We start from the raw sequence: 27,103 nt of genomic DNA, 5'->3' as shown, positions 1-27,103 counted from the left end.
CTTGAAAAAATTAGAAATTTTATGTCGAGTTGCCTACTCAGAGTTTTTACGCTGCTCTTATTTTATTGAAAATTTCACACTTTCTTATCTTTGCAGCGACTATTTACGTCTTTTGTATTTCAATAAAACTCCAGCGGACATTTGGTGCCACAATGAGCTGGAGCGACTGCAGGCAACTGATGAGAGGTTAGTTGGTGGCGTCTTTGCGCAATAAATACGTTATAAAATATTTTCCTTATTGCTTGCAGATTTCAACTATTGAACGTGCTTTCTGAGGCTGACGCAGAGTGGACGGGGCTGCGTGGACGCATCTGCAATGAATTGCTCGCCCCGCTGATGACAAAAAACACACCAGAATATGCTAGTTTTGTGGCGATTTGTGGGCCCAGTGGATTCAGTGAAGCGACAGAGAATATATTGAAAGATTTAAAATTTAATGCGGAAAATGTACACATTTTTCAGGGATAGAATAAGTTAAATCAATTAAACAATTATTATGTAGCATATATGTTTTGGTGTTAGCGATTCGTAGCTATTTATATGTGTTTATTTAAAAGTATTCGCTTTTGAGATTTTATAAGAATATATTGATACCTACCTATAAAAGGATAATTTAAATAATGAAACCATAATTGTCCTTTTTCTTTTTAAATTCCATTCATATTTTGAACGCCATTTATTCTTTCATATACAATTTTCTCCTTCCTCCTTTCATTATCTTTAAATATTTATGTTTAGGTATAATTTAATAAAATTTCAACAAATTACTAGAAGTAGCGGAAACATACTCCAATACACACCACACCACTTCTAGCAGAATAGTATGAAGTTTTTAAAGCGTTTAAGACAGTGCTGAGTTTTCGAACGAATACGAATGCGTTACTTTAAGGCAATTTCGCATTGCTTTATCGTGCACCAGTTACATACTAAAAAATAAAACTATTAAGTAAATAAAACAATCGATTTTGTTGTTTTTCAACTTTGCATATTTAAGTATGCAATGCAAAATACCTTTAGAAGTGTTGCGAGTGTGTAAGTGTAGTTTGGAGGGCACAAAAGATATTCTTCTCGTTTTAGTTAATAAATTATAAGTTTCGTAAGTAGAGGGAAGGCGTTAACTACGCTGCTTAAATAGCGTCTATCATTTTAAATAGTTGTAAAGATTCAGCTCTTTTGGAACTTTCACGAATCCAAAGAACACAAAGCGTGTAAAATATTTAGGAATAACTTAAGCCGACATTTAATAACAAATGTATGTCACTCCAAAGAAGTTTGTGGTGTTGGTGGTTCTGATGTCCCATGCAAAAACTAATCGTGCGTTTTAATAGGAGCGTATTGCTGGTGGCACAGTTTGTACGGTGCCGTCCAATGTCTTATCAATGACTTCACGGTACTTGATTGTAACCTCTCCAGCATCACCACAGACCCATGTCAATGTGTGCTTGCGCCAGTGTTGGTCCAATGGTACTTTAGGTTGACCTTCAAGTGGTTTGCTGTAGTCCTATGGAAATACAAAAACAAAAATATTTTGGAATTACACTTTGAACACTCAACGTGCAGCGCGACCGGTAGCTTACATATTCATCAATACGTGTCTTGTAGTCCTCACGCGCATGTGCCCCACGTGACTCCTTGCGGTTCTCAGCAGCAACAATTGTCATTTGCGCATTGGACAATAAATTTTGCAGTTCAAGCGTCTCAGCCAAGTCCGAGTTCCATACATTCGACCTAATATGTAAAAAGAGAATTGTTGTGTTGCACACTCTATTTCTCCACTTGATGCAGACTTACTTATCAATAACCTTAACATCTTGGAACTCTTTGTAGATATCCTTCATTTTCTCAACGCCCTTCTGCAGTATGGGACCATCACGGAATACAGCGGCATGGCTCTGCATGGTCTTTTGCATTTTCAAGCGCAAATCTGCGGTAGTGATCTTGCCCTCATTGTGCTTTATTTTATCCAGATTGGCAACAGACATTTCACCAGCGTTCTGAAAAATGTGTGGGCATTAATAAATATAAATATTTCCAGGCAAATTATTATTCCACTCACATCCTTCAAACTAGGTGCTGGCACGCCAGGTTTGTTCTCTTCGGCAATTGTCAGCGCACATGCACGTCCAAACACCACTAAATCCAGCAAGGAATTAGCACCCAAACGATTAGCTCCATGCACCGATGAACTGGCTGCCTCGCCGCAGGCATACAAACCGCAAATCACTACATCGCAGCCGTTCTCGTCGATGGTCAATGCTTGGCCTTTGTAGTTGGTTGGGATGCCGCCCATATTGTAGTGCACGGTCGGGAGTACTGGGATTGGTTCACGTGTCACATCTACACCAGCAAAGATCATAGCGGTTTCGGAGATGCCAGGCAAACGTTGAGCCAACTGATCTGGAGGCAAATGATGCAATTGCAAGTGCACGTGATCTTTTTCGGGACCCACACCACGTCCTTCCATAATTTCAATGGTCATTGAGCGTGAAACAACATCACGTGAGGCGAGATCTTTGGCTACCGGCGCATAACGTTCCATGAAACGTTCACCTTTCGAGTTGACCAGATAACCGCCTTCACCACGGCAACCTTCAGTCATTAAACAGCCTGCACCATAAATACCAGTTGGGTGGAACTGTACGAATTCCAAGTCTTGCAAAGGCAATCCCTGACGTGCGACCATCGCATTACCATCACCAGTGCAGGTGTGCGCTGAGGTGCATGAGAAGAAAGCACGTCCATAGCCACCGGTGGCGATAACGGTGTTGTGTGCGCGGAAACGATGTAATGTGCCATCTTCCAGATTTAATGCCAAAACACCCTTGCATTTGCCATCCTCAAAAATTAAATCCAAGGCGAAATATTCAACGAAATAATTGCAGTCGTAACTCAACGACTGACCGTAGAGTGTGTGCAACAGCGAATGACCTGTGCGATCTGCCACGGCACAACAACGATGCGCTTGACCACCCTTGCCGAACTTCAGACTTTGGCCACCGAAAGCACGTTGATAGATTTTACCTTCGGGTGTGCGCGAGAAAGGCATGCCGTAGTTCTCCAATTCAATGACAGCCTTTGGTGCTTCGCGGGTCATGTAGTGTATGGCATCTTGGTCGCCCAACCAATCTGAACCCTTTATCGTATCGTACATGTGCCACTTCCAATCGTCTTCCTCCATGTTACCAAGGGCGGCATTAATGCCTCCCTGGGCGGCAATTGTGTGCGAACGGGTGGGGAATAGCTTGGAGATGACAGCTGTTTTGAAACCTTCGGCAACCAAGCCGAAAGCGGCACGCAAACCGGCACCACCTGCGCCAACAACAATCGCATCGTAAGAGTGATCGACTATTGGGTATTCCTTTGAGATGGCATCGGTGCGAACTTTGGCATCATTTTTGCCATGTGTAATATGTAGTTCCCGTTGTGGCACCACAGAAGCAGTGCGCAGCTGAAAATATACAAAACATACATATAAACAGTGAGATAATATTTTTTTCCAATATACGAAAAAATCATTATTTAAGGGGTTAACGGATAATATTGATGAAGGAAAAATTGACGGTTGTTAGCGAACAAACTGCGAATGCAGATTGCCTTCAGATTTTTGCAGGATAAATTTACAATTATTTGCGCATGAACTTAGAATGCAAAGCTGCATTCAGTTTTGTAAAATACAAGGTGGCGCAAAATTAATCATCTAATTTGGTTTTAAATAACTTTTTTACTAAAGAAACAATTTTTTTAAGTGATGGAATCAAGAAACTTTTTCAAAAATCAACGAGAATTTCGAACCTCTTTAAACTGAACCCAATCTGCAAAGCTGCATTCAGTTTTGTAAAATACAAGGTGGCGCAAAATTAATCATCCAATTTTGTTTTTAAATAACTTTTTTTACTAAAGAAACAATTTTTTTAAGTGATGGAATCAAGAAACTTTTTCAAAAATCAACGAGAATTTTGAACCTCTTTAAACTTGCACATAATTATACTAAAATTAAACAGCCTTTTTTTAATAATGAATGGAAAAATGTGAATTTGTAATGTAAATTGGATGAAATTTTAAAAATGTAGCACAAAGTTTGAAAGTTGGATTTATATGGTTTTTATTATTATTAATATTAAAATTAATTTGGAAAAAAACAAAAAAAAAATATATATAGGTATAGTCAAAAAATTATCAATATGTGATGAATTTATCTTGCCACTCACATAAATTCCAAATTTTCTTCTTGTAATTTTTCTGTTCACCTCTTTCAAATTCAAGTCTTGAACGCAATATCAAGTGCATACATACATACATATGTACAGCTGTCCACAAAATAATAGGAGTGCCGACATGAAAAATGTTCAAAGTTCATTTTTTTAGAATAAAATGGTTTTATTTCAAAACTTTTAGCGTAACATTAATCACATGAGCTATATATATCTATTCGTAGTTAAAACATTTCAATTAAACGTATACATAAACTTAAAATTTAATTCGGGTAAAGATATATAAAAAATTGCTTCCACATAAAAATAGGAGTGATTTGTATAATACTTAGTTTCTCTAAACTTTTAACACTAAATGGTCTTAAAGATCTTCAAAACTATTTAAAGACATTAATACTTCGTGGTATATCCTCGATTTCTTAACACTGCTTTGCACCTTCGTGGCATTGAGTCGGTGAGATCCTGACAACGCTTAATTGGCATTCCTTCCCATACCTCTTTTACCACCTTCCATAAATCTTTCAAATTGGTGGGTTTTTGTTGATCAACACATTTTTTAATATCGGTCCATAGATTTTCTATTGGGTTGAGGCCGGGAGACTGAGCAGGCCAGCGCATAAGCTCAATCCCATTGACTCTGAACCATTCTTTCGCTGACTTACTCGTGTGCTTAGGATCATTATCCTGTTGAAATATCAATTTTAGAGGCATATTCCATGTGGCATATGGTAGCATAACTTCTTCTAATATCCTCACATAAAGCTTTTGATCCATCATGCCTTCAATTAAATATATTGGATCTACGGCGCCATACGAAAAGCTACCCCATACCATGACCTTAGCGCCACCATGCTTCACTGTTTTTGTTGTGAATCGAGGATTATATTCCATATTGGGTGGGCGTCGAACATACTTTCTGGAGCCTGAACTGCCAAACAACTCGATTTTACTTTCATCTGACCACCAAATATTTCGCCATTTACTAGCCGGCCAAGATTTTTGCTCCTGTGCAAACTCTATACGGGCTTGCACATGCTTCTTTTTTAGAAGGGGCACTTTCCGGGGACTTCTTGCGTATAAATTATGATTGACCAAATGTCTGTGTACAGTTTCAGCACTAACTGGTAAATCAAGATCGTCGCGTATTTTCCTTGCGGAAACAAATGGGTTACCTTTCCAGGTGCGTATGATGTTGCGATCGTCCTTAGAGGAAAGTTTTTGTTTTCGCCCGCGTTTTTCAGCTTTTGTTTTATAATACAAGCCGTTTGCTATCATTTGTGCAGAACATGCAAGTATATTTTGAATATCCTTTTACGTTTTTCCGCTGTTCTTGAGACTTTTGATTAAAGCTCGCTTCTCTTCCGTACAATGCTTTCCTCTACCCACTAAGACAAAATAAATCAACCCAAATATTAACAATAATTCTTCGAAATTACTAGTAACCTTCTTACTTTTCGATTTTTGTAAATATGTTTGCTAGTTTATCGATATTTTAAGAAACAAAGTTCGCACTCCTATTATTTTGTGTGGCGCAATAACAACCTTCTACAACAAAATGTGTTACAGTTTTAAAATAGGGAAAGCAATAATAAATTTCGATTCACATTTCAATACTAGTGACCCGTTAGGTGTACCGTTATTAATCGGTGTCACTTGCGTTAGCGATAAAAAAAATTGTGCACTCACTTATATTTTTCATATCGGCACTCCTATTATTTTGTGGACAGCTGTATACTTGTATAGGACATGATGACATTAAGAAGAGTTAAATATTTGTGTTTAGCTACCTACCAACCCCTTGAACCGGTTCCTGCTTAATCTTAGCAATCCGCCTTAAGTATTCATATCTTTCTAAGTGCTTAGGTATCGAAATCATTAAATACGAACATTCTAATGCATGTGCAAGTGTTACCTATCATTCATTTACTTCAATAGTGTCATAACCCAAAAACAATTTTTTTAGATAAATATGCGGAAATTGACATAAGCTCTTCTTTTATGTCGTGTAAACATTTCTTCGCGATATCTATTAACAGTATACCATTAGATGAAAATATATCTTTACTTTTACTTAGCGATGGAAAGTAAATTGAAAAATTTGAAACCGTTTTTGTCGACATTTTGGTTTTTTGAGTTATGCCATTATTGAAGTAAATGCAACAATTTGCGTCAGACACTTGACAAAGCTTTTAGCGCAACTTAGTCACATCAATATTAATTGTATAATGAGCGTAAAACTGTGTATAATTATTACTTTTCAGAAAAATCAGATTTGTGTAGCCGATTTTTTGCCAATATAAACATTAGCGTTGCACATTCCCCCACTGAATTGTAATTCATAAGAGTCTATTTAATATTAAAATTTCATTTAAAATCATTATTAAATGACGCTGTTGAAATCTGAAATCTTATTCGACGAGTCGGACCAGAAAGAAAAGAGTGGCGATTGAAATGCACTATATGTATATAGGTACATATGTATATATATAATATGCTTTAACTTCGGGTGCAGCGTAGAGCCAAAAGTGCTCTATAAGTTCCAAATAAAGAGTTTTCCAATAACAGGTATTATCTATCGATGGATGGTATTGATCTGGACAACGTTTATTTTCAACAAGACGGCGCTACGTGCCACACAAGCAACGAAACCATTGATCTTTTACGGGAAAAGTTTCCGGACCGTGTTATCTCTCGAAGAGGTGATCACAATTGGCCACCGAGATATGTGATTTAACACCTTGTGACTTTTTTCTTTGGGGCCACGTGAAAGAGAAGGTCTACGCCAACAGCCCTGGGTCGATTCAAGACCTCAAAGATGGAATTCGTGAGACTATCGAGGACATAGGGCAGCCACTTTGCAATTCGGTAATGAAAATTTCATGAAAAGGATATTGTCCTGTAAGCGTGGTCGTTTGCCTGCTGTTATTTTCCACTATTAACGGCATACCTGCCTCTTTATAATGAAATAAACATCCGATCATTTATATTAAAAAATAGCATTTTTCTTTGAATATCAAAATAACACCTCTTATTGGAAAACCCTTTATATGCTGCAATTGTCAACGGCTCTCGTTCGATCACCAAAATTAAGCAGCATCGGGCGCGGTTAGTTCTTGGATGGGGGACCGCTTGGTAAACACCGCATGTTGTTGGCATTTTTACGACTGCAAGCCTCGTAGCTAGTGTCGCTTATACATTAAAATTTGTACTGTAATTTATTTTTGTATAAATTGCTATAAATAAAAGAAAAATAAATAGTATGCTACAATCTCCTAAAAATATTTGTGTTAATGTTAGGCCGCCTTATAAAACCACCCCAGCGCGTCTGAGTTAAGTGGAGATCTCTAATAACAGTTTTTTTTTATCGTAAGTCACCTTGCAGCAATCGTAAGCGCTCAGTTTTAAAAGATCTATGCCATTGTCTTGTCAACATAAAACATTTCCCTTAAATTGGAATGTCGCGGAAGTTTCAGTCTTTGGCCGAATTAAAATCCGGATTGTTTCCGATAAGGTAGAACCGAGCGAAATTGAAAATTGTCATGTAGTTATTTTATATTTCTCAAGCAGGTGCAGGCCGTATTAGTACAAATAACTTTCTATAGACAAATGGGCTAAAAAAAAAACACCAAACAATAGTTGAAAAAACATAATTAGTCATTATTCTAGAAAATTAAAAAAAAAATGTTTTTTGAATTCGGTAGTTACTTTTTTATCGTGCCACTATATATATATTGTTATACATATATATATAATTATTTTCGTGACTAAATTAATCATGCAAACCGTTCCAATTGGTAAATTAATCATGCAAACCATTCCAATTTTGTTGCCGCACACCGGTCAGCACATTTTCATTTCCGAAGTACATAGTACAATCTACAATTTTCTGGAATCTATTGCTTGATAATTTTTGCTAGCCCAAACTGTACCCTTCGGCCGATGCGGTGTCGAGTTGAAAGAGATCAATATTATAGATATTTTGTAGCACTTGTTTCCCCCCAGGCCATGACAAATATCCAAATGCATTTTTGCAATTTATTTCACAGGAGGGAACTAAAGTTTACGTTACTACGACTGAAATCACGAGAATATTAGAAAGGGGCAAATATTATATAAGCTTTAAACTAAGCTCATTTACAATAAACGTTGGTTACATGACCAATTGCATTACATGACCAATTGCATTACATGTAAATCGCCATTCGTATTATAGTTACAATGAATGTACAACAATTCCACTGAAACTTGCGTGTAAAGCGAGTGAACCCAAATAAATGAATACAGTGATGTCTAGTTCCGATGAACTAAAGTCCTCAACAATAAACAATTTTGATGATGAAGTAGTAGATAAATAGTAAATTCTCATGGTGAAAAGGTTTTTAATGGTGTGGCCGATATCAGATCGTTAGCCGGCTCTCAGCGAATTTGACTGAATAAGTTGATGGGCTGACGTAGCGGGGCTAATGAATCAGTTTCTTTATGAAAAAACTTAGAATGTGCTAGTCATATACGAAAAAATTAACACAATGTCAATTCGTTGCCATCTCTGCACAACGCCTGATTGGACGAGTGTGTGAATATATGTGAAATAATTGTGCAACTGCGTTAGTAATATATGGAAAAAGTCAAAACTCTCCACTCATATTGTTGCTATTGAACAATGACTGATGGGACGAGTGTGTGAATACATGTAAAATGATCGTGCAGAGCTCGGCTGCCGAGTCCCCTACAACGTGGCAGCCGAAGTTCCCCTCACATTGTTGTTTTTCGCCATAGTTATTGGCCAAACCTAGTAACCTATCATCCTTGGTAAATACTCATACATACATATATGTAGAAAATGAAGAAATTAGGGTCAATAAGACATAAATAATTGATCTCCAACCCTTAAAGCGTAACGCTGTTTTACATATGTATTTTAAAAGTAATCTTCATCGTATCGATAAATTCCTCTTTGTTTTCAATTTTTTGTATGCTAAATGTGGCATGCAACTTTCCCATACAACTTTTAATAATAAGAAACTATTCTTAATAATAATAAAGAGAATCGAATAGAGCGAAAAATGGAAATAGATTAACAGTGTTAGTCGAATCGACGGATATTACCCGTTTTGGGTATTAGAAAGGAATGCTAATTTTTGAACAGTCACACGACAATTTTTATTATTTTTGTATCATCTGATTTGATAATTTTAATTGAAAATCCAGATATTTTCGGAAAAAATTAAGATTTTAAACATTACTTGAAAGATTTGTGTTAATTTTAGTGATGGAATAAATAAACTATGAAAAATAGAGATAAGCACTTCGATGTTAAGATCTATTGTGCCCTTTACTCTTCACAATACTTTATCTATGTCCAGTTCTGGCACAATTGCGTTCTGGATACTGTAACAGGTTGAACTCTCACTTATCTAAAATTGACCAAAGCACACGACACTAACCAGTATGCTGTTACAACAACACTAACCACTTTTTCATATGCCCCCTTAAGCCCACATATCTAATACGCCTTTCCCTTTGGTCTCGCCCTGACGAAACAATTTTTTTCCAGGAACTACCGTTAGATGAGATAGACGACGATTGATGGTACAACCAAGTTATTTTCAATAAACCTAAGATGGTAGAGGGCTGGGCTGAGCGTATGTGCCTCTCTTCGCATCTGAATTTTAGTCGAAATTTTGTATGGAATTCGCGAAACCAATTTTTTTTTAATTACTCATTCATTGCATCACACAATAATTATTTACTATTACTTTCAATTTGCTACATAAATATCAATGTGCGCTAATTATACTAGACTCGCAACACATTCAGCAAAAAATATATGTATGTATGCACATACATATTTATAAAAAATAGTTGATGAAACAAATTCGATTTGTCAAACATCACTAATAATAATAAAACTAACTGTAAGCAGAAACAATTTCATTTTTAAAAACAAAAAGTCAGACGGCGCCAAGGTGCAAAGAGTCATTTGAAATAAAAATACATATTTGGATTTAATAGACTACACTAAAATACAGTAAAGCAAAAACTGCAAATAAAAAAATTAAAATATTCCACTTTACACAATACGCTGTTATCAGATTTCCATAATCGCAATTAAGTCATACTAACAGCTGTTTTTTCCCTTTACATATTGACACGCTTGTGTTCGTATGACATGCATACACCCATAGTCAAAAGTATTTGCACAAAGCCGATTTTGTTGCATTATTTATTAGTTGTTCAACGAACAATTGCTAAAAACAAGCAGTTGTCAAACAACTGTATTGAAAAATGTTGCTACTATTGAAATCTTCAGAGTATGCAAATAAAAATAGTACAAATTCAAAGAATACAACGGTAAACTACCCGCTAAAGCAAGCGCTTGTATATATGCCTTCTGCGTCAAAAGTAATTACACAGCACTAAAAAGTGCTAGTTTTGATTTTGTTTTGATAAAATGTGTTGGTTGCTGCTAAATTTATTAGTGAGAAAAACTATTTGTTCTGAAAATGAAATTATTAAAGTGGTTAAACACTGGAGCTAAGCATTGAAATATGAGCGGAAATCAGCCAAAATCTAACCGAATTCATGAAAAACTGTTAACAATTTAATACAAAAGAAGAAAACCTATGGAAATTTAGCAAATAAAGCAAGGACTGGTCACAAGCCAATTACTAACTATAGAGAGCGCAGAATACTAATGAAGGTTATCAAGGAGAATTCTTCGTTAAGATCTATTGTCCTCACAGCAAACTCTGTAGGAATGATTGGAAAAGCAGTAAGTGAAACAACAGTACGACGCAGAATAAAAAGTACAAAAATCAAAAATTTTGTTGCCCTTAAGCTGATCGACATAAGTACAGCGAACAAATCCAAGCTACACGCCTTTGCTAAGGAGTACATACCGAAGCCAATTGAGTTCTGTCATAATGTGTTTTGGACAGATTGGGGACTCATCCTTTAGTTTTATGGTGCATTTGGAAGTAAATTCATGCATTTGCCACCAAACATAGCCCTGCAGCCTCTCAACAGTTTCGAAAGCAGTTCAGTTACGTTTTGGCGGTGTCATGCGGTTGGCGGTTTGATGCAAATAAAATAGTTTGAATAGTTTTAACGACAGGAGGCATAAATTCCAGTTTAAGATTTCAACGATAACAGCAACTGTTTTTTTAGTAAAGTTCTTTAACAACAAACGAAATCTTTCTAGCAAACATTGTGACAAATGCAACTTTGTGTAAATACTTTTGACTATGAGTGTATATACATACATATGTACATCTTATTGGACGAGCTGCAAATTATTTGCACTAAGCCCGAAAACAGACCCAAATATGTCCCGATATCGATCTCGATTCGATTGGGAATTTTTAGTGAAGTCTTTGTTATTGTAGTAGTATTATTAAATTAACAAAAATACTATTTGGCATAAGTTCATGGAACGATCTATACTCAATTATGTGTGTATATCGGTTATCGATAAAAAAAAAGTTACTAACAAACAAAACAAAAAAAAAACAACCATTGCCATGGAACATCAAACTTTTTCGAACCACGGACTCCCTTCGGGCAGTCAATAGCACATCTGGAGTGTTTCTGCCGTCCGTCGTTGGGAATCGCATACAAAACGCTCTGCCACACATAACAGAACCGAAATGGCAATATAGCTTCGCCACATTTTTTTATTTTTTTTTATTTGCATCACGAGTATCGCGAATCCCGAACTCCCTTGCGCATTTATAGTCGCGCCGCAATAGGCATTCCTATGTAGCACAAAATATGATGCTATGTACATATGTATGTATGCATGTATAGCCAATCATTTTCAAACAAACGGACAATCTGGTCTTGTCTGTGCCTGTGTAGTGAGTGACACCATAAGTGGCATTAATTAATTGTTTACAAGCCACAATTAAAATAAAACAAATAAAAGTGACGCATTTGATAGAATTGAAAAACTACCGGCACTTCATCGAATTAGGCAATTATATGTAACATTTGATTAAAGAACCGATTGCGGCAAGTACAGTTAAGCCGGGATTAACGAGAGTAAAAGTGGACGGTGTCTTGATTGGTTATATATATATATATATATATGTATATATATAATTGTTGCATACTCCCTTTTGGTGTGTTTGGTCGAGCTCCTCCTATTTGTGGCGTGCGTCTTGATGTTGTTCCACAACTGGAGGGACCTAGAGTTTTAAGCCAGCTCCGAAGGGCAGATATATTTTATTAGGAGCAGAAATACACTCGGGTTGCCATTGACTGCCGAGGGGAGACCACTATTAGAAAAAACTTTTTCTTAATTTTTTGGTATTTTACGGAAATTTGAATCTACGTTCTCCGAATTGTAGTCACGCACCAACCCATCTGGAAAACTCTCTCATAAATGGGGCTTTTGTTTCTCGGTTGTACAAGTTTCCGTGTGTTGAAGCGATGGAGTTATTGGAATTTGTAGTATAAATTCGCTTATCCAGATTTGACTGTATTCGTACTTGATATTATGGCACTTGTAATCTTCATTAAGTACAATAAAAATTGAAAAAAGTTGAAGATAATGTCTAATGAAATATTCAGTAATTTGTCAGCAGCGATTAGAAATTAGAATATTTAATACTGCGCACTTAGTGACAGCCTGAAAAATAAATTTAGCAAATCTCGTACATATGTATGTATGTAGTAAATATAAATAAGTATATATAAGATGTGGCTATGCTAATGCGAAAATAAAAAATATAATAGTGAAAGTAATACTGAACCAAAAAAAATAGTCTAGAACGACTTACTATAGGGCAAATACTATTTCGTGGAGTTCGTTGTACTCAAGCTCTTAGTTGTCCGACGTCAATAATAAAAACCCCGGTAACCCATAATCATATGAACGAAAGAGAAGAAAAGATAATGACACACACCGTAGCAGTTATCAAAACAAAATCTGTAAAGTAGCAAAGTTGTGGAATGCGGTGTGACGAGTAAAAGAGCCTTCCTAACAACATTGCTGGCAAACTAGCGAAGGTCGTAGCACAGTGTGATATTTAATATAATTAAGGAAGTTAAATATTAATTTTTCATAACCTCAAATAACTTATTCCAGTATTGGTTTCTACGTGGCGCACATTAAAAGTTCAGGTCAATTCGAAAATTCTTGAAGGCAAATAAACAGTATTTTTCACTTCGAAGCTGTATGTTATTATAATATCCAATATCCTTAACCCGACGGGTAATTAATTTTCAACTAAATTGCAAACTTTGCAGATTGGTTATTGAATTTTAGAAAGTTATTAACGCTTCATATTAAGGACTTTTCGAATTCACTACCAAAGCAGCAATACAATATGCAAATATAACTTGAAGATTTCCAAACAGAGTGGAACAAAAATAAAAACAGCTGAGAAATTCTATTTATATGCGTTAATTAATTGAATGTTTAATAATTTATAAAAGAAAAACTCTCAGTAAATACTACAACCATAAAGACACGCCTCTCCTACAACCTCTTCAAATGCTTATAATAATTGATAACAAAAAAAAAGAGAAATTATAAATTCTATTTTTATACCCTAAAGAATTGAATATTTAATTTATTGTAGGGTAAAGCATTCGGCAATTACTCGAATTATAAAGGCACACCTTTTCTACAAACTATCCGAATGCTTCTAACTGATAACAATACAAATATTCGCCTTAGTTGGTATGCATGTTTTTAGTTGATAAATGCAAAATATAAATATTGTATAAGTGGCTAAGTTTGAATATTTGCAAGTGTGAGAGGCCTAGGTAGATAACGTATCAAAATAAAATTCACCGTGTTGAATATTTTGCATCATCGTCATCATAAGAATTCGAAATCTATGCGCGGAACTTTTAATGTAGTTGGAATATTTGATAGAATTATATAAAATGGAAAATTATTGAAGAAAATCCGCATAATTGCGCAAAAGAAAGTTACATAACAAAAGTACTCAACACCGTCTGGTTTCTTCATTGGCTGCTGACGCTTCGCTGCCGTCATAAACTTGCGAAAACATGCGGTCTTTTCTGTTACAGTGGCCTTATTTTGATCGGGTTATGCATGTTCCTCTTTAACGTTTTAGCCAAAAATGGTTCAAAATATAGTAGTAAACGAATTTCACAATGCTTACGCCAATACAGCATTTGTTTGCACATATTATGCATTGCATCCTGAATGCGCAAATCGCCCTCAAAATTTGGCACTTACCCCTCACCCGATATTCGGCCCACTCATAATGATTGGGCTTTGTGTGCAACAATGGTTGTGTAATCCCAACAATACAAACATCTCATACAAATTTCACACCGGTTAATGTAGTGAACACAAATATCCACTTATTTTTGCATAACATGGACAATGGACACTATTTTAGATAAATTAATTCCTAAGGTTTTACTTCCGTTGCGTTAACCTACCATTGCCGATGCATTCTTGGCCAAAATCGATGGTACACGTATTAAGCTCGCCATTTTAATGGTATATATTAGATTTCAGCACTCTCCGCTTGTTGAATGTTATTTCGTTTTTTCACTGCACCTGTTTCGAAATTAAACCGATTAATGATTTTTCAAATGAATTTCTATTATTTCGACAATTTGAAATTAATTTACTTGTCAATTCTATGAAACTTCTCGCGCTCGCACAGATTGACTGATGAGAAGAGGCTACCACTGCTGATACTCAATGCTCCAATGGGGAAAACAAAAACAATGTTGATTACAGAGTTACCAGTTGTAATTAAAATTAGTACAGAGTACCACAATTAATCGTAAATTGTAGAGAAATATAAAGAACTAGAATACAATGCAAATGGAGCTAAAATTAATCATATCAAAAACAAATTTCTCCTCTTGACGCACAGGGTTGCAATTATCATGAATGCGAGCAGGGTAACTCGTATGATTGGTTTAAAAGTGTACAGTATCTGCAGAGAAGTATCTGTTAGCGCGAAGAACGTTAAAATTATTTTTTAAAGAATTAGAGATTACCGAAATATGACAAAATAATTGCAGCACAACAAACAAAAAACTATACCAGGCTTTTGTTCTTTTTGGAAACTAAAACGAAACTTATAAAAACTATTTTTAAGCGAACAGAAGCAGACGTGTGGAAATTCGGCTGCAACCACTTCAGCTATATAATCAAAGGGAAACGGTCGGAACTCAATAAATACAGGGTGGGCCATATAGCGTTTGCTTTTTGAACCACCTATTTTTTGGAGAATGGTAACACAAATGGCATGTCAAATGTGTTCATAATTTCCTTAAAGGTTTGACATTTACGAAATGGGACGCTATACGCTTGAACAAAATTGGGAAATATTGAAAACCTATTTCCAAAGTGGTGAGTCTCCTACTCAAACTGTGAGAAATTTGAAAAAAAGAGGTTGTCTGTAAAGTCGGTTTACTGACGATAGTTTAACGTGACAACGTCATAAGAAAATATTGATGGAATGGTTGCAATTTTCAAAACAAAATTTTAATTTTATTTGTTTGATAGATATTTTGTATGGATATAGAGGAGGAGGTAAATGGAATTGCAATGGAACAGTTACATTTACACAAACGTGAAAAATGACGAAACATATATCAAATTCATGAAAGATATCTTCAATTTTGATTGTGCATCAGACGTTAATAAGTCAACAACACTAAGAGGTACCATCATCGATTTGCCTTTTTCAAGACACTTTACACTCGAAACACTCCCTTTCATTTCCTACTTTTTCATCGTCCTATTCTCAACAGAGAAATGGTTCATTACCATGCACACAGGAAGAAGGCATATGCAAATATAATACAAGCATGTGAATTTATATACCTACATATGCGCATATACATACATATATATGCTCACTCAAGTAGGACAGACCCAGATGTCGAACGTTGCCGAACGCGGGGGCCGATTGTGCTCTTTGTCGTTCGTTCCGCGCTCTCGCTTGCAGTTCAAGCACATTAGCTTACATTTGCTTGCGTACGGAATAGATTCGTATATTTGATATGTCCATATGACTTGTATGCATCTTTACATATAGATTTGTTCTTTTTGAAAATTGCGCGAAATTGTATATGTATATGCATGTTTATATACATATATTAGTATATATTATAAGAAGGCATATGCAAATACAAATACGTGAATTTATATTATTATATGCGCATATACAGTGGCTCACAGCTTATTTCGTGTGGCTGTATGTTAAACTAAAGAATTGTAAAATTATTTTTATTTGATTTACTTTAAAAAAAATTTAAATGCACAATCAAAGATAAATTATTTCTAATTACAAACATGTATAAATGCATTCCAATTTTTTCTGCTTTAGTAGAATATTTACAACAAAAACAGAATACTAGGTAAATTGACGTCACAGCTTATTTCGTGTGTTCACTTTTACCGTTATCGGCGCCAGTAAACCGGTTAGCAATTATAAGAAATTTGTTTTGCATAGTATATTAGATTATATCCTTATTTAGTTTACACATTGAAAGTAGTCGGTTGTCCAGCTTAATTTAAAAATACCGTGATGGGTCGTCGTACGTCGATTGAAAGGCGCGAATTAGTGATTACGCGTTACAAAAATGGAAAGTCGAAGAAAAAAATTGCTCAAATTGTAAATTTAAGTACTTCCACAGTACAGTACATTATTCAACGCTTTTCTCGTGAAAAAAAAGTGGTTGACAAAGGCCGCCAAGCTCCAAACAAAATTTTTACAGAAGCTGATGAAAGGTGGATATTAAGAAAAATTAAAAAAGACCCACGAATTAGTGCGCCAGCTTTGACAAAAGAGGTTGAAAAAGTACTTGATAAGTGATGTAATCCTGAAACAATAAGAAGAATTCTGCGCAAAGCTGATTTCCATGGTCGTACAGCTCGAAACAAACCGTTTGTTAATGAGCGTAACAGAAGATTAAGGGTGGAGTTTGCCGAAAACCATGTTAATAAAGACCAAACATTTTGGAATGACGTTATTTTCGCCGACGAAAGCAAATTAAACCTCTTTGGTTCCGTTGGAAAGTCTTTCGTTTGGCGTAAGCCCAACCCGGAGCTGGACCCGAAGAATCTGCGTGGTACAGTAAAACACGGTGGGGGCCATGTAGTGGTTAGGGGCTGCATGTCAACAGCTGGTGTCGGAAACTTGGTTTTTATCGACGAAATTATGGATAAAACAGTTTATTTGAATTTATTAAAAAATAATTTACTACAAAGTGCTGAAAAATTAGGCATTCGGGACAAGTTCAGGTTCTATCAGGACAATGATCCGAAGCATAAGTAGGAATTAGTGCAACGGTGGCTTATATGGAATTGCCCTCATGTGGTAAAAACGCCAGCACAATCACCTGATCTCAATGTAATTGAGAATTTATGGAATATTCTGGATCAAAAAATTGGAAAACATAACATAAGCAACAAACAAGATCTAAAAACAGCATTGCAAGTGGAGTGGGAGAAAATATCTCCTGAATATACTGGAAAACTTGTTAGCTCCATGCAATCCCGGTTAAAAGCTGTATTAAAACAAAAAGGCTACCCCTACAAAATATTAGATTAGTAAAAGTTTAATAAATTTAAAAAAAAAACATGTTTTTTCTAGTTTGGTTAAGCACACGAAATAAGGTGTGACGTGGATTTAGTTATAATTTTGATTTTGCTGTAAATATATTACTTAAGAAGAAATAATTTAAGTTTATTTATGTATGTTTGTAACAAGAAATAATTTATCTTTGAATGTACGTTTAAGTTTTTTTTCTAAATAAAGTTTATACAAAAATATTAAACTTTTTTATTTTGATGAACGGGCACACGAAATAAGCTGTGAGCCACTGTACATACACTTAAGTAGGAGAGAGCAGGATGTCGATCGTTGCCGTTCGTTTGCTTTGTTCGTTCCGCGCTTTCGCTTGCAGTTCATTCAAGGTAACGGCAATGAGCAAGGTAACGACAAATGAGCAAGGTAACACTAATGAGCAAGGTAACGACAAATGAGCAAGGTAACGACACATTTTTTCGTGCGTACAGCCGGCTAAATCGAATTATAAGACGTTATCACGTCAAAATTCCAAAAAAAGATTTGACAACAAGGTAGTTTGTGGATCAATTTGTTAATCGTGTTCGTGAAAGTGGATCGTTAATGGATAAAACAACACGTGAACGTGCTCCTACAGTGCGTACACCCGAAAACATTGCTGCTGTAGCCGAAAATGTGCGTGAGCATCCAACAACCTCAACTCATCATCGTTCTCAAGAATTGAACATTTCACGCACTTCTTTGAGGAGAATTTTGCATAAAGACCTTGTTGTTGTAGCAGCATAAACATTCCCCATACTTACATACGGGGAATGCTGCTGGAGTGACAGTCCTTGGCTGGATATAAATCCGGGTCGTTTCGGTAACGTAGAACCGACTGTCGTGGAAACGCTGCATAAAGACCTCGGTATGAAGGCTTACAAAGTTCAATTGGTGCAAGAACTGAAGCCTAATGACCATCCAATGCGTATGAACAATAAAAAATAGCTAGTACTTAAGGTCCTAGTAGCCAGTGTGTAATTACGTTAGGGTTACATTTTGTATATCCCCTGTAAATAATAATAATAATAAAGACCTGGCGCATAATCCAATAAAAAACTTTAAAACAAAAAGTAGTTTAGTTCATTTTTTTACAATATTGAAAAACTTAACCACAAATAAGAAAAGTCAATCAGAGATAAAAGTTTTACTCAATTTCAATTTAATTTTTATAAAGATATTACAATATTTCAAATGTTGTGCTATTCTTTAAGAATGCAGATTTTCAAGATTTTACCATTAGTTTTTACGAAACGCGTCCAAGGAGTTGTAAGAGCATAAATATTCATACGTTAAACTGGAGTATATGTATATTTGAAATCATTTTCTTTTTAATCATCCCCCGTTTTAGTATCCCCTCCGTACATGGAGTTGTGCCAGTAAATCAAAATCTGGGTGCAAGGTTAGCGATGGAATATCGAAGGCATATCCCGTGGTCGATCATGTTTTCGATGTTGTAATTGTTGGTGCTGGCGGCGCTGGTTTGCGTGCCGCATTCGGCTTGGTTGAGTTGGGCTTCAAAACGGCAGTTGTTAGCAAAATTTTTCCAACACGTTCGCACACTATAGCTGCGCAGGGTGGTGTAAATGCGGCGCTAGGAAATCAAGATGAGGATGATTGGCGCTGGCATTTCTATGATACAGTCAAAGGATCAGATTGGTTGGGCGATCAAGATGCTGCCCATTATATGGCACGCGAAGCGCCACGCACTATTTTAGAGCTTGAAAATTATGGTATGCCCTTTTCACGCACACCAGACGGTAAGATATATCAACGGCCGTTTGGCGGACATACTAAACATTTCGGTAAAGGGATGGCCCGACGTGCATGCGCATGCGCTGATCGCATTGGTCATGCCATCTTGCATACTCTCTATGGCCAATCACTTGCCTACGACATTCATTACTTTGTTGAGTACTATGTCTTGGATTTGATATTTGAGAATTTAGCTTGTTGCGGTGTCATCGCCTTTTGCATGGAAGATGGAACATTACATCGTTTTCGAGCTCTTAACACCATAATTGCTACAGGCGGCTATGGGCGCGCTTACTTTTCATGCACTTCTGCACACACAAATACGGGAGATGGCAATGCAATGGTAGCACGGCAAGGTTTACCATTACAAGACATGGAATTTGTGCAATTTCACCCGACGGGCTTGTATGGACCCGGCGTACTTGTTACTGAAGGTTGTCGCGGCGAAGGTGGTTATTTGGTAAACGCGAAAGGTGAACGTTTCATGGAAAAGTATGCTCCGAAAGCAAAAGATTTAGCTCCTCGTGATTTGGTTGCACGATCTATGACTAAGGAAATTATGGAAGGCCGAGGTGTGGGAGCTGAAAAAGATCATATTTTTTTGCAGTTACATCATTTGCCACGAGAAAAATTACTTACTCGTTTGCCGGGTATATTAGAAACGGTTAGAATATTCACTGGCATAGATGCGACACAGGCACCAATTCCAGTTATACCGACTGCACATTACAATATGGGAGGCATACCGACGAATTATAGGGGGCAAGTATTAACCATCGATACAGATGGTAATGACTGTCCCGTTGTGGGATTGTATGCGGCTGGTGAGGTGTCATGCAATGTGCATGGTGCAAATCGTTTGGGTGCCAATTCTCTATTAGATTTGATGATTTGGGGACGTTCCTGTGCTCTACATATTTCCGAGAATTATCTACCTGGATGTCCAGCTCAGAATTTAAAAGAAGTACGATCGTATCTTTCTTTTATTTAATTTCGTAAATTATTTATGAGTTTCTACAGAATGCTGGTGAGATGTCTGTGGCTAATCTTGACAAATTGATTCATGCTAATGGTAGTACCACCACTGCGCCATTGCGTTTAAAAATGCAAAAGGCTATGCATCAGCATGCCGGGATTTTTCGCGTTGGTCCTAACCTACAGCAAGGTGTCCAGAAAATCGTTGCGATTTTTAAGGAACAAAAAAATATACGCGTGGTAGATAAGTGAGTAGAATTTCTTGCGCTATACTGGAATCTAAAAATTTTCTTGTAAATATGTATATTACAAATAAAAAATGCTTGTAGGTCATTAATTTGGAATTCGGACTTAATCGAAACATTGGAGTTACAGAATTTACTTGTGAACTCCATGTGCACGATGGTTGCCGCTGAAAATCGCAAGGAATCACGCGGCTCACATATGCGCGAAGACTTTAAGGACCGTGTTGATGAATATGTAGGAAAAATCATTAACAGATAAGATATTTATGAAATGCAAAGCAGAGCAAACATAATTTGTTATTATTTGTTTGCCCATTACGATTCACAAGTTTAAATATTCTAACGTTGTTAGTTTCATTCAAGTACCTATTTTTCTCTTTGTTGCAGGACTATAGCAAGCCTGTTGATTGTCAAAGGAAAAGACCAATGGATGAACATTGGCGTAAACACAGCTTAACATGGATTTGTTGCGATACTGGCGAAGTCAAAATTAAATATCGTGCCGTCATCGACACACCTTTAGACAATAGCGTGGAGCATGTACCACCTGCTATTCGCCAATACTAATTCGTTATATTTAAACATGTTTCTATGGGTTGAGTTGATAAATAAAGATATTAATTTAAAAATTTCAAGTACAATGATTCCAACTTTGAAAAAGTAGTCTTAAACTTTCCTACTATACTACATCATGGTTTTTGTAAATATGAAAATACGCTTCAAAAATCTGTTGTCGATATTGACGCAAACTTGCGAAAATCGTACCAGCTTCATTTTCCGTTAATCGGTAGCGTCAAGCAGGACCACAATGTTATTTGAAATAAGAAAATGTGTTGCATTTCCGGGATGTTAGTTGTTTTTTCATTTCACATTAAACAGATATACAAAAATTATACTTTGGGACATACATATGTATATACATAAAAAACACATTTTGTGATAATTTTTCGAAGTTAAGATTTTAAATGCACAAACAAACAAAAAAAGCAATACTGCCGTCAATCAACATTTAATTTATGTGCTTGTTGGTGGAATCATCTTTTTACCACAACGCGCAGCATATTCTTCTTCCGTTAAATCAGACAGATGATTTATAGCCATTTTCCAGGTTACCTCACCAGTCTCGTATTTCTTATTGTGTTCCTCCACCATGTTTTTGGATTTTATATACCTTCCACGACGCATTATATCCTCCTCAGGATCAGGGTAAGACTTTTTGAACTTCGCCTATAAACGTTTATATTTTTAATACAAATTAATCAAAAGTCATTTCATACAATTAAAAGAGTTAAGTTTAGCATAGCTACCTTATATTCCTCCCATTCTTGATCAGAAACAAGCGACATTCTGTTTTATTTACCGTTTGCTGTTGCAGTTAGCTTTCCAAGTTAATAATTGCACTAAAGCTATTTATTTGCGCTGTAATTTAAGTGAAATCACAGGCTGTGGAAGCTGCGAAAATTGCTGATATATATGCTGAAATGACTCACTTTATACTTTTATTTATGTTATCGAGCTAGAATTTAAAACAAAGGCAGAAAGAAGTGATGGGTTCAACAAAATCGACTTATAAAAAACGAATTGAACAAAACGATGACCAATGAAAAAAGAAATAAAAACAACTGTATCAGCTGCTGGCCAAATACAACGACGAAAGACAAAAAGCACAGTTATGAGTGGTGCCAGATGTTTGTTGTGAATGTGAAATAGCATTTGAAATTAGTAATTTACTACTTATTTCGTGAAACGTCATCTTTCCTATTCGAATTAGTTGATTTAATAAATTATTAAATAGAATGAAGTAGTAGGGTATCTGAACGATAAATGTGCATTTAGCTCAGTTATACATATAAAATTCTCTACCTGAAGGCACCCATATGCTAAATATTTTTTGCATTAAAAATTCGACTGCTGAAAGCAACTCTGTAATCTTTGAACATTTCGTTAATTCGAACAGCATTTTGAGCGCTCTTCTAACAATCCAAGGCTTCCAAACTGTTGCACGAACTTTGTTAATTTCGCTAATCAAGATGTTTATTTCGTGAATTGTAATTAAAATAGAGAATTGTAGACAAATTCACCTTTATTGTAAATTTGATTTACCATAAATAAATTTAACTGCATTTGATGTTTTTTATACTGATTTCCAAATGGAATTACACCTTAATACATATAAAAGACAAACATTCTGCTCCAGAACACATATCGCTCATAATGATATTCAGTTCCATTGTTTTCAAAGCCTCCCACCTGAAAGTATGCGTTTAAAAACTGTAGAGTAGAGCACCTATCAGCGCATATACAGTCGAACTTCCATATAGTGAATTCGCACGGGACCTGAAAATCACTTCACTATATAGAAACTTCATTATAAAGAAACATTGATTTTTTATGTAATTTTATTTAAAATAATCAGTGAGTTTGGTTTGAATTACAATCTTCCATTTTTCATTTTCAATAAAAGCTTCCAAATCATGTAGAGAGTTGAAAACATTAATCGGCACGTCACTCCTCATTTCCACAAAGGTTCTAATTACGCTAATGGATGAAGCAGCTTGTATCAACGTAGGTAATGCCTCCTCAGTTTCTGCCAATTCTTCAACGGTCAAATCGTGTTCATCGTTATCTGAAATAATATTTACATATTAAATTTTTGTTTGACTATAAAAAGATAAATGCTTACCAGGTTCTGCTGGAACTCCGCGACTTTCAAAAATGCTGCTGAGAATATCTTCTTCGGATGGGTTGTCCCAAGTCTGCACACCATTATCAACATTTACGTAGTCATCAAACGATGCTTCGATATTTGCTACTTTTTTAAATGAAGACTGTAAAGCAGCCAAATCTGATATTGAAAGAAGGTCCTCTTCATCCCAATGCTCAAATGTAATCTGCATGGCATCTTTTGAAAATCCAGCCTTTTTAAAACAGTTGGCAATTGTTTCTGGTTTAACATAGACATTCCATACATTGCTAAGATTTCGAACTGCTTGCAGCAAGTCTATGGCCATAACAGAATTTCCCTCATCCACTTGAGTCAATATATTCGTTAAAATTCGTTTTCTGTAATGTTGTTTCATGTTGTAGATAATGCCTTGATCCATTGGTTGAAGTAACGAAGTCATGTTGGGAGGAAAATAAGCGAGATGAATGTTTCTCAACTTGTCTCTTACATCTTTAGGGTGGGCAGTACAGTTATCAACAAAAAACAAAACCTTTCTGTTTTGATCACAAAATTTTTTGTCGAGTTTTACAATCCATTTCGTAAAAATCTCACTGGTCATCCATGCTTTTTTGTTAAACTCATAATCGACACCTAAAGATTTTATTCCCTTGAAGCACCTCGGATTTTTGGCCTTTCCGATTACCAGCAATTTTAGCTTTACTGATCCAGTCATATTGCTTCCCAACAGGACAGTTATTCTCTCCTTGCTTTGCTTCCCACCAAAGCATTTTTCATTTTTGAATGCCAGTGTTTTAGTTGGCAAGCATTTGAAAAACAAAGCAGTCTCGTCGGCATTAAAAATGTCGTTAATGTTGTAATTTTCAATTAATTTCGGTAAGACGTTCGTTACCCATTCATCACGGTTTTCTATGTTGGCGTCAGCACTTTCCCCACATAATATCTTTTGAATAACGCCATGCCGAATTTTGAACTTGTCTAACCAACCTGTACTTGCCGCAAATTCGTGGTGTCCTAGTGCTTCCGCAAAATCTTTGGCCTTTTGCTTCAATAATGGTCCAGATAAAGGGAGATTCTTACCACGTGCAACGAGTAACCATTTCAGCATTGCTTCGTCAACATCCTCAAAATGACAAGGTCGAAGTCTTTTGCGTTTGGTATTTACTGCCAAATCCTCCGCATTTTTTAAAATCACTTCCTTATTTTTTAAAATATTTGATAAAGTGCAGGGAAGAGCTCCGAATTCATTGGGAATATCTTTTTTTTTTCTTTCCTTCATTAACTTTGTTAATCATTAATAACTTTTTTTCAACCGAAATGCTGCTTCGATGCGTCATTTTAACTTCAATCACTGAATAAAACTGTAATAGCTCAGCTCTTTCTGTTTTAATTTTGGGATTCCCCTCATTACAGTTTGTCCACATCTAACTGTAATTTTTTGCAACAGAAAACTTTTGAAAAAATTCACTGTATGGAGACAAAAACTTAGGACGCTTGAATTTCCAGCTGTAAAATTTGTTCATTATATAGAAAACTTCACTATATAGAAATTCATTATAAGGAGACAAAAATACACCGAAAGTAGAACGAAAAAGCAGTGTCTTCGAAACCAGTTCATTATAAGGAGAGCTTCATTATATGGAAGTTCACTGTAGAGAAGTTCGACTGTAGTATGTACATATAGTATTTTACAATCAAAAACAAGCATATGATTCTGAATGTATGTATGTAAGTAAATGCACATTTCGTAAATACGGCAGTATAAACCCATTTCGAAAAAGAAATATTCGAAAGTGCTAAATGCGCATTTAGTGCTTAGTATGAACGCCGCATAATTCGAATAACTTTGCTTATTGTTGTTTTCCTATATATTTAGTTACACCAGAGAATGTTACACAAATGAGAATCTCTTAAAACTTTGACAGCCACTGCATTATTGCTAAAAAATTGGTTTATAGCACATATTGTATGTTATAGGTAGTACCGTTATAACTGTGCTTTTTACATTCTACTTTCTTTTCTGTGCCTTCAAGGAGTGATCATTCTTAGGCGCACGCTACACGCTCAATAAATATCACCCTATTTGGATTGACGAAAAAAATGTTACATTGACGAATAATGTTCCGCCCGAAATGCACTGTATACGTTCAATCTTTATTGCGTGTGCTTCAAAGTTTAAAAAATGGAACAGAAAAATTCACCACATTTCTAGTGTTAAAAAAAAACCTCAAACAGTTCAAAGCACTTACATGGTCAATATTTATCTCATGGTCTGCAGATCGGGATATTTATGGATCGTGTTAACCGTGTTAAACAATAAACCGACCTTTGATTTGTCAATGAAATGTTAACATATGTATACAAAGTTAGGTACTAGGTAGGTACCTATACACTTTCGCGTAGTAAATTTATTTTCTCATACATACACATACATAAGAAAAATTTGCTTGGATTATGACACTCTTGTAGTAGACGAGCGTTATGTACATATGTCGGAAAGGCAATTGTGACAAAATGGGAGCCGTGTAAGAACTCAGTGCAGTGACATTATGCTATGCTCCCATGGCACGTGATTCACTCTCTTCGGCTCCACTCCGTTCTTTTTACTTAGAGTAATTCGCTTTGGCTGCTCACCAATCGCTCACTCGCTTTTTATTATTGTTATTTGCTGTGAATATCGGTGATGAAGAAAAAAAATTGATTTAAAGACAAAAAGAGTTTACTTTATTTTATAGCAAAGCTTGTATTCATTTATTTATTCCGTTTTTCAGCAATAAAAAGTGCCTATAAATGGGAACAGGTCGGGGAAAGGGTGCTGATAGAGATATTGGGCGAAAAAAAGAAACCAATTGCATGGCTGACGGAAAAACAGCCACTAATTTGTAGAAATGGTGCAGGAGTTGCAAAACCAAAGATTTGTGTACTCGGTGATGGAAGTGGGTACGAAAATACACCACATTTCTTGAAGTTGTCAGCAACTCAACGACATAATAAATTTGTATAACAGTTCTTTTTTGGCCTCCATTACTATAAACTACCTTTTCTGGTTTATTAACCCTTTTGCATCACCGCTTGAAATGCGACATTTACTCAAAACACCTTGTGTCCATAATAACTTCCGTCGACAAGACTTTTACTGTTTTTTTCTAAAAAGAATGTTACAGGATTACCAAAATTATTTATTTCCCTCAAACTTTAACAATAAAAGTGTATATCGGATTATTCCGCTCTTGCTGGTAGGAGAGTTTTTGCGCGCGGATTATTCCGTCGAATGATGTGTGAAAAACGAATTTGAGCGAGTAACTTCGGCTGCCACCGAAGACTCAGCAGCAGAATTATGCACGCTCATTTCGCACGTATTCACACACTCATCCAATTAGTCGTTCTTCAGACGGCATGTGTAACATAGACATGATGCAAAGAATAATGAGATGGCGCCCATCGTGGTCCCGTTACTTTGCGCTCAGCGAATTTGACAACTAGTTACGTGATTTTAGCTCCAGTATGGCCAGATTACCATTTTCGTAACTTGATTTATCATTTTTTTTTGTTATTTTTATTATTTTGTGTCTCGGAGTTTTAGTTCTTTCTTCATGACATTTTTCTAGTTCTTCTAATTAAAATGTCATGTTTATAATTTTGTAAAATATACATTTTTTA

At 35.8% G+C, this 27,103-nt stretch overlaps 4 protein-coding genes across 8 annotated transcripts in view; 2 read left to right on the top strand and 2 right to left on the bottom strand.

Annotated features, from left to right (window-relative positions):
• LOC128865766 (cytochrome b5 reductase 4) overlaps nt 1–571 on the top strand; it is a 48,256-nt gene extending 47,685 nt beyond the window's left edge. For 3 of the 4 annotated variants that reach the window (XM_054106097.1, XM_054106095.1, XM_054106096.1), the window contains 2 exons: nt 97–186; nt 249–571. In XM_054106097.1, coding sequence (XP_053962072.1) covers nt 97–186; nt 249–468 — 310 coding nt within the window. In that variant the 3' untranslated portion in view covers nt 469–571. The remainder of the gene's footprint in view (nt 1–96; nt 187–248) is intronic. The other variant, XM_054106094.1, reaches the window with a different exon arrangement.
• Nucleotides 572–942: 371 nt separating this feature from the next.
• Nucleotides 943–14,934, bottom strand: LOC128865763 (succinate dehydrogenase [ubiquinone] flavoprotein subunit, mitochondrial). Of its 2 annotated transcripts, XM_054106087.1 has the most exons (6): nt 14,829–14,934; nt 14,634–14,754; nt 2,057–3,448; nt 1,792–1,994; nt 1,578–1,728; nt 943–1,501 (listed from the first exon to the last, which is right to left on the bottom strand). In XM_054106087.1, the coding sequence occupies exons 2-6, from the start codon at nt 14,685–14,687 to the stop codon at nt 1,322–1,324; spliced, it is 1,980 nt and encodes a 659-aa protein (XP_053962062.1). In that variant the 5' UTR covers nt 14,688–14,754; nt 14,829–14,934; the 3' UTR covers nt 943–1,321. The 2 variants fall into 2 exon arrangements, with proteins under 2 accessions (XP_053962062.1, XP_053962063.1); XM_054106088.1 differs by having other exon boundaries at nt 14,634–14,897.
• Nucleotides 14,935–18,979: 4,045 nt separating this feature from the next.
• On the top strand, nt 18,980–21,327 carry LOC128866793 (succinate dehydrogenase [ubiquinone] flavoprotein subunit, mitochondrial-like). The gene is made up of 5 exons (XM_054107774.1): nt 18,980–19,054; nt 19,137–20,504; nt 20,561–20,763; nt 20,845–20,995; nt 21,148–21,327. The coding sequence occupies exons 1-5, from the start codon at nt 18,980–18,982 to the stop codon at nt 21,325–21,327; spliced, it is 1,977 nt and encodes a 658-aa protein (XP_053963749.1).
• A 271-nt stretch (nt 21,328–21,598) lies between these two features.
• LOC128866794 (digestive cysteine proteinase 1) lies at nt 21,599–22,391 on the bottom strand. Its single transcript, XM_054107775.1, has 2 exons — nt 22,068–22,391; nt 21,599–21,987 (listed from the first exon to the last, which is right to left on the bottom strand). The coding sequence occupies exons 1-2, from the start codon at nt 22,104–22,106 to the stop codon at nt 21,775–21,777; spliced, it is 252 nt and encodes an 83-aa protein (XP_053963750.1). The 5' UTR covers nt 22,107–22,391; the 3' UTR covers nt 21,599–21,774.
• Between the last annotated feature and the right edge of the window lie 4,712 nt (nt 22,392–27,103).

Source organism: Anastrepha ludens, chromosome 6, assembly GCF_028408465.1.
Source record: "Anastrepha ludens isolate Willacy chromosome 6, idAnaLude1.1, whole genome shotgun sequence".
Taxonomy (NCBI): domain Eukaryota; kingdom Metazoa; phylum Arthropoda; class Insecta; order Diptera; family Tephritidae; genus Anastrepha; species Anastrepha ludens.
This window is presented reverse-complemented; position numbering and strand designations above follow the sequence as displayed.

Excerpts from the sequence above, each read along its gene's own strand:
- LOC128865763 (XM_054106087.1), bottom strand. The coding sequence starts at position 14,687 with ATGGCGAGCTTAATACGTGTACCATCGATTTTGGCCAAGAATGCATCG. Across the intron at positions 1,729-1,791 it reads GATGTTAAGGTTATTGATAA|GTCGAATGTATGGAACTCGG; the intron begins GTAAGTCTGCAT and ends TTTACATATTAG. Across the intron at positions 1,502-1,577 it reads AGACACGTATTGATGAATAT|GACTACAGCAAACCACTTGA; the intron begins GTAAGCTACCGG and ends GTATTTCCATAG.
- LOC128866794 (XM_054107775.1), bottom strand. The coding sequence starts at position 22,106 with ATGTCGCTTGTTTCTGATCAAGAATGGGAGGAATATAAG. Across the intron at positions 21,988-22,067 it reads AAGAATGGGAGGAATATAAG|GCGAAGTTCAAAAAGTCTTA; the intron begins GTAGCTATGCTA and ends AAACGTTTATAG.
- LOC128866793 (XM_054107774.1), top strand. The coding sequence starts at position 18,980 with ATGTTGTGCTATTCTTTAAGAATGCAGATTTTCAAGATTTTACCATTA. Across the intron at positions 20,764-20,844 it reads AATATACGCGTGGTAGATAA|GTCATTAATTTGGAATTCGG; the intron begins GTGAGTAGAATT and ends AAATGCTTGTAG. Across the intron at positions 20,996-21,147 it reads AGGACCGTGTTGATGAATAT|GACTATAGCAAGCCTGTTGA; the intron begins GTAGGAAAAATC and ends TCTTTGTTGCAG.